Source organism: Haliotis rubra, unplaced genomic scaffold (assembly GCF_003918875.1).
Source record: "Haliotis rubra isolate DU_JTF1 unplaced genomic scaffold, ASM391887v1 Scf522, whole genome shotgun sequence".
Classification (NCBI taxonomy): domain Eukaryota; kingdom Metazoa; phylum Mollusca; class Gastropoda; order Lepetellida; family Haliotidae; genus Haliotis; species Haliotis rubra.
The window spans coordinates 772,087-778,228 of NW_025767216.1; the positions used below are offsets into that span (position 1 = coordinate 772,087).

General features: G+C 42.6%; 1 protein-coding gene across 1 annotated transcript; it reads left to right on the plus strand.

Annotated features, from left to right (window-relative positions):
• The first annotated feature begins 640 nt into the window (after positions 1–640).
• LOC124252742 (E3 ubiquitin-protein ligase TRIM71-like) lies at positions 641–5,125 on the plus strand. The gene is made up of 5 exons (XM_046686395.1): positions 641–1,556; positions 2,367–2,425; positions 3,275–3,335; positions 3,496–3,564; positions 4,400–5,125. Exons 1-5 carry the CDS (start codon positions 641–643, stop codon positions 4,669–4,671), a joined length of 1,377 nt encoding a protein of 458 aa, XP_046542351.1. The 3' UTR covers positions 4,672–5,125.
• The last annotated feature ends 1,017 nt before the right edge of the window (positions 5,126–6,142 follow it).

A 6,142-nucleotide genomic window follows, 5' to 3' on the forward strand; every position in this document is an offset into this window, starting at 1 on the left:
GACGAGTACGTGAAATAATGATTGGTGTAACTACAGATTGCAAACCAGTGTTTAGGATTGTGTGAAACAAAATAAATTGTGCAAATGAACACGACAGATATTGGCCGGGTCCGAATATTTCTAGTTTCTGACAGAAAGGAGGATTTTAAAAGCTTTCTACTGTGGACAAAAATGTCTTGGGTCCCAATAAGCGATTTGACGTTCGGTGTAAATTAAACATTGAGATGCTTGTTAACGCTATTCTTTGGGTGACAACTTTATGTTGGTTTGCAAACTACCCATGTCACCATAAAGGGAAATAGGTACACCTACAGAATATCGGATACCTACCAGCCATACTGTTTAGTGTCACGTCACCCTAACGCTAAACATTAACCTAAACCTACCCTCACCCTAACCCAAAAGTAAACTCGCGTGCTGTCAAAGATGGCGGAAGGTGTATCCGGTATTCTGTAATCTTACTGGGAAATATCACAGAGATCACTCATCAAAGTATACTTTCTTTCAGAATGGACATCTTCCCGAAAGTGCTCTGTCATCATCAGCAGTTTGTTCTCAAAGGCCCCGCCCCCTACCTACTGCCCTGTCTACATGCTGTGTGTGAGACGTGTGTGACATCTGCAGCTGCTGGTGTGATAGCATGCTCTTCTTTGTCAGACGGAGGTCAGCCTCACAGACACAAGCCTCCAGAAGGGACGCAGTGAGACAGAAGGAAATATTCCATCTGACAGTCCAACATCGCCCCACAGAGCTTCTCTGTACACACGAAGATGACGGCAACCAGGCTGTGTGTTGGTGTCGGGAGTGTGAAGAGCTCCTCTGTGAATACTGCCAGAATATGCACAGCGACTTCAAACTTACCAGAAAACATGTACTTCAAAACCTCAGCGACCTTAAACCAGCTGTCTCAAACATTCCAACCCCTTGCAGTATCCACAGCCATGACTCTCTTTATCTTTTTGATCGGAGATGTAACATTTTAATTTGTGGAAGATGCAGATTTGAAGATCACGCAGATCATGAAGTTGAGAAGTTAGATGTGGTAGCTGAAAGTATCCTCAAACAGCTGGACCAACACAAAACTGAGCTGGCAACCTTACAAGCTCGCCAACAGTCCAACATTCAGAATATCAGACGAGGGACCGAAATCACAGATACAACGCACAACACGTTGAAAGAAAATATTGGCCATACTTTTAGAACTCTGCGAGCACAACTTGACCAACGAGAGAAGGAACTTCTGACTGATCTTGAAGGTCAGACGAAGGCGGCCAAGACAAGTCTCCGTACTCACACATGTGAAGAAGCTTCGAAGAAATGCTCTGAGGTTTTAGACTACGTCACCAAGGTTCTCACGTATGCCTCACAATCAGACCTCCTGGAGTTGGAGAGTTCTGTAAGGGAGGCAACTAGGGCTTTCCTTGACACTGTTGAGACTCAAACACAGGACATACCCGCAGCTGTCTTTAACACCAACGGCTTGTCAAAGCTGAAATCAAACATATCACGATTTGGGGCTGTCGTGACCAAGGACATGGAAAAAGAATATGCAAGAGGTATTTATATGAGATATGATTGCACGTTCCTTTTATTGCGTGTAGGAGTGGAACAGCGTTCTATAGTGCTTACAGATGCACTATTCTTATGGATACACAATGCCATTTAGAAAGTGATCAGAGTTGATTTTTATTGCGTGTAGAAATGGGACAGCGTTCTATAGTATTATGTTGTATTTGGGACTATTACGTTCTCAGTAAATTACAGATTCTATGACTGTTTGGGGTCTAGAATCCGTAATGTACTAAGAAGCGATCCTTCAAACTGACATTGTCTATTTATAGCTGTCGGCTATGTAGGCGGTGTCAATTCACATTTGTCAGAGGGATACACAAAGTACATGATGTAGTCTACCAGTTGTCAGACTTCCATTTCTATGGAAACCCCGGTGGCTGAGTAGGTTAGATCGCTGACTTTATGTGATCGGGTGCCTGACTCTGAGAGTGTTGGTTCAAATCACGGCTGGACTCAACCTAACAAAAGTACTAGAATTTGTACTTTACGGAGAAAGTGTAATCCGATATATAGCACGTGACACATCATTCTCAGCAACTCGAGTTTTTGCTCGAAAGACAACTAATATTATACTTAAAGCACCGGTAGTTATTGACACAATGCCATTGTCTAGTCAGACGAGTTGTATTAGATACTTAAAAACACGCACTTAATAAACAGTAACAGTTGCTCATAATATGTTGGAATTTTACAGTCGAGATTTCTTATGGATGCCCATTATTGCTGATGGGGCGTAAAGCACCAATTATTCATTCATTCTTAAAGGGTGTATTTACATCCTGGTGTTGTTTCAGACAAGGAAACTCAAACTGAACATGACTTCAAAGCTGAGATGGAAATCAAATATAAGAACGTGAGTTTGGTAATTAAAATAATATAATGCACCATAACCGCTAAAGAAGAGCGTATGAGATAGTATGTATGACTACAAAGAATTAAATGTACCAGAACCAATTAAAATGTAAGACAACGATCTAAAACATTTGGAATCCGTTTTCAGAAGTACATGTCCATAATTACCTATCTAATGTCTACAGCACATCGCTCGCCGCGAATAGCTGTAATATTGCTGATGCGGGTGTTAAGGAATAATTATTCATTCATTCATTCATTCATTCATTGATTCAGCACATCGGAAAACAGAAGAGGATCATTGACTGAGACAAAACCAAAATCGAAATACATGCAAGCTATATCAGAATTAACAAACTGAGACTGATATGCTTTTTAAACATTCACTTTATTAAAAAGAGGTACAAGGTAACTTCAGTTATTTTAGGTCACGCTCAAGATCCGGGTTCGATTCCCCACATGGGTACAATGTGTGAAACCAATTTCTGGTGTCGTCCGTCGTTATATTGCTGGAATATTGCTAAAAAATGTGTAAAGCAACTCACTGACTCACTCATTCAGTTATTTTGAGGTATTCGTTGACAACGAAGTTGGGACAATTTTATAGATAACACTTTTATAGTGACTACACATCGTAGGCCGTTATAAGGTTGTCAGACTATTGTAAAGCAATCCAGAAACAACGCTGTGCCAGTAGATAAAATATACGGCATATTCGGTACATTGTATGTTTTTTCCGAGTTAAGTTTAAAATATTTAGATATTTGTACATACCTATCGCCTACCTCCCCATATGTGTCCCGACATACATACTTACAGACAATTAGTCTGATTAAGGTTATCTTTTCAGAGCATCGATGAGAACGAAAACATCGTGAAGAAAGCCTCAGAAACCACACATTTCATGCTTGGTAAAGTCCAGTCACCTTTGTTCCTTTACTTTCTTCGTTCAGATAACAGTCAGGTTTTAACACTAAAATGTTGGCCTGTGTGTTGAGTTTAAATATTGACATTCACTACAAGATATGAATATGTTGTTTTATCAAAGTGCTGGCAATGTTGATGTTGCAGGGTTGCTCAGTGAATGCGATGTTCACCTGCTGAAACCAGACGCCTTGGACAAGTCGATGGTGCTAAATTGTACGTTCATAATCTACCCATTTACCATCTATGCTTACACTACAGCCTCTGAACCTATTGTCACATCATGGAGGTGATTTGGGGGCTTGGCTACATTAGCCACCCAGTGTATTCTGTAGTAGAATGTTTTGGAACAACTGCTTGGCTAATGATCGACGTACAAAGTGTTTGTTTGTTTGTTGTTTAACGGCGCAATCGGCAATATTCCAGCAATATGGCGGCGGCCTGGACAAGACAATCAAGAAATGGACAGCATGAGCAATTGTGATACGATGACATGTGGCGAAACCAAGCGAGCCTGACCACCCGATTCCGTTAGTTTTCTCTTACGACAAGCATAGTTTGCTGAACATAAATCCTGATCCCAATGTCAATGCTGACTATATTTGGGATACAGCAACATTTTCCTAGAGGGAATTTGTCTTCTGAATCGGTGACACCTGATTAGTGTTTGCTGGACTGGTCACTTATTGTACCTTCTTTCAGAATGTTACACTCAGTAGATACGATGTTTATGTGACAGGGCGTGAAATGATATACATATGACATTTTCGCTTTGTCAGCTTCCTGTAGCCATGTGGACGAGCCATCCGACTTCCAAGCAAAAGGTCCATGGTTTGAATCCCATCACGGGATACGGTAGTTTCATGGCCTGTACATAACAATCAGTGATCAAAACTGACCTTTACGTTGTTGTGTTTTTTATCATTTGTTCTTAAGATTATCTTTTACTCGTTTGTTTGTTGTTTAACGTTGCATTCAGCAATATTCCATATTATTCAGACAACCCAGTGATTGACAACATGAGCATCTAATCCACGTTTATGTGTTGTAGGTATACATCTGAAGTATGACACAGATAGAATTAACCTTAACCGCACCCACATCAACACAGAGGGAGACTTGATCAACAGCAAGTCTGACACCAGGTCTGCAGGGAAAGAGAGACTGACAAACTACGGGGGCACGTGCAGTACTATCCCCCTCCCCTTGGCTGATTGTCCACAGTACTGGGAGACGGAGACCAGGGTCGGACTGGACAAAACACTCACAGGAGCAAACTCATCCTGGAGGTTGGTGTCTGTGCTGAGGGAGAGAGGGACATGACTTACTACGTAGCCCGTCGTCCTCATGCCTACAGTTTGACCGTCGGCCAGTGTAATACTCATGAAGGGATATGCATGATAACCTGGAAGGAGGGAAAGGTTGTGTTACATCTACCTGACACCATCCCCAACACAGCAGGGGCATCACACACACTACACTACGGTGTTGTCTATGATGACGCCAGGAAGAAGATTATCTTCATTGATGTGAAGGAGAATAAGGTGATGTCGGCGTTAAACAATGTAGACTCCAGTCAGCCCTTGTGGCCGATGTTCGGGGTGCATGATGTATATAAAGACACTGTCAGCATGAGACTTGTAGTGGGCAGCGACATCAACGTGACTGAGGAGAAAAAGGCGATGATTGTCGAAGCACTGTCGTGAAATCGTGTTATGACACCGGCGGCCATGGTGGTGAGTAGGAACACACGGAGATATGTACCAACGATATCAACATGACGGGGAGAAAAGCTCTAGTTATAAGACACTGTCATGATCATGATACTGTCCATAGTAGGAACACACGGAGATATGACACCAGCGACGGGGGAGAAGAAAGTCGCAGTTACAGACACCGTCGCGATGCTGTGTTATGACACCGGCGTACTATGGTGGTGAGTAGGAACACACGGAGATATGTTCCAACGATATCAACATGACGGGAGAAGAAAAGCTCTAGTTATAAGACACTGTCATAATGCCATGTTATGACACCGGCGGCCATGGTGGTGAGTAGGAACACACGGAGATATGTACCAACGATATCAACATGACGGGGAAGACGAAAACTCTAGATATCAACATGACACCGGCGGCCACTGTCGTGAGTAACAACACAAGAGATATGTACCTCGATATCAACATACGGGGAGAAGAAAAGCTCTAGTTATACTGACACTGTCATGATGCTATGTTATGACACCGGCGGCCATGGTCCTGAGTAGGAACACACGGAGATATGTACCAACGATATCAACATGACGGGGAAGACGAAAACTCTAGTTATAAGACACTGTCATGATGCCATGTTTTGACACTGGCGGCCACTGTCGTGAGTAGCAACACACGGAGATAGCGTACCAACGATATCAACATGACGGGGGAGAAGAAAGCTCTAGTTATAAGACACTGTCATGATGCCATGTTATGACACCGGTGGCCATGGTGGTGAGTAGGAACACACAGAGATATGTACCAACGATATCAACATGAAGGGGGAGAAGAAAGCTCTATTTAAAAGACACTGCCATGATGCCATGTTATGAAACCGGCGCCCATGGTCCTGAAGATCAACACAAAGCGTTGTGGACAGCGCCATAATGGCAGAGAAGAAAGTTCTGGTTATTTTATGATGATGGTACTTCAGACAGAATGACAGACAGACAGACACTAGTCTATATCCTGTCTAAGCAAGATGCTCCTCCCTGATTACTACTAATCTCCTTATCGTGTTGCTGGCAGAACTTGAAATG

Excerpts from the sequence above, each read along its gene's own strand:
- LOC124252742 (XM_046686395.1), top strand. The coding sequence starts at position 641 with ATGCTCTTCTTTGTCAGACGGAGGTCAGCCTCACAGACACAAGCCTCC. Across the intron at positions 2,426-3,274 it reads TGGAAATCAAATATAAGAAC|AGCATCGATGAGAACGAAAA; the intron begins GTGAGTTTGGTA and ends TTATCTTTTCAG. Across the intron at positions 3,336-3,495 it reads AACCACACATTTCATGCTTG|GGTTGCTCAGTGAATGCGAT; the intron begins GTAAAGTCCAGT and ends TTGATGTTGCAG.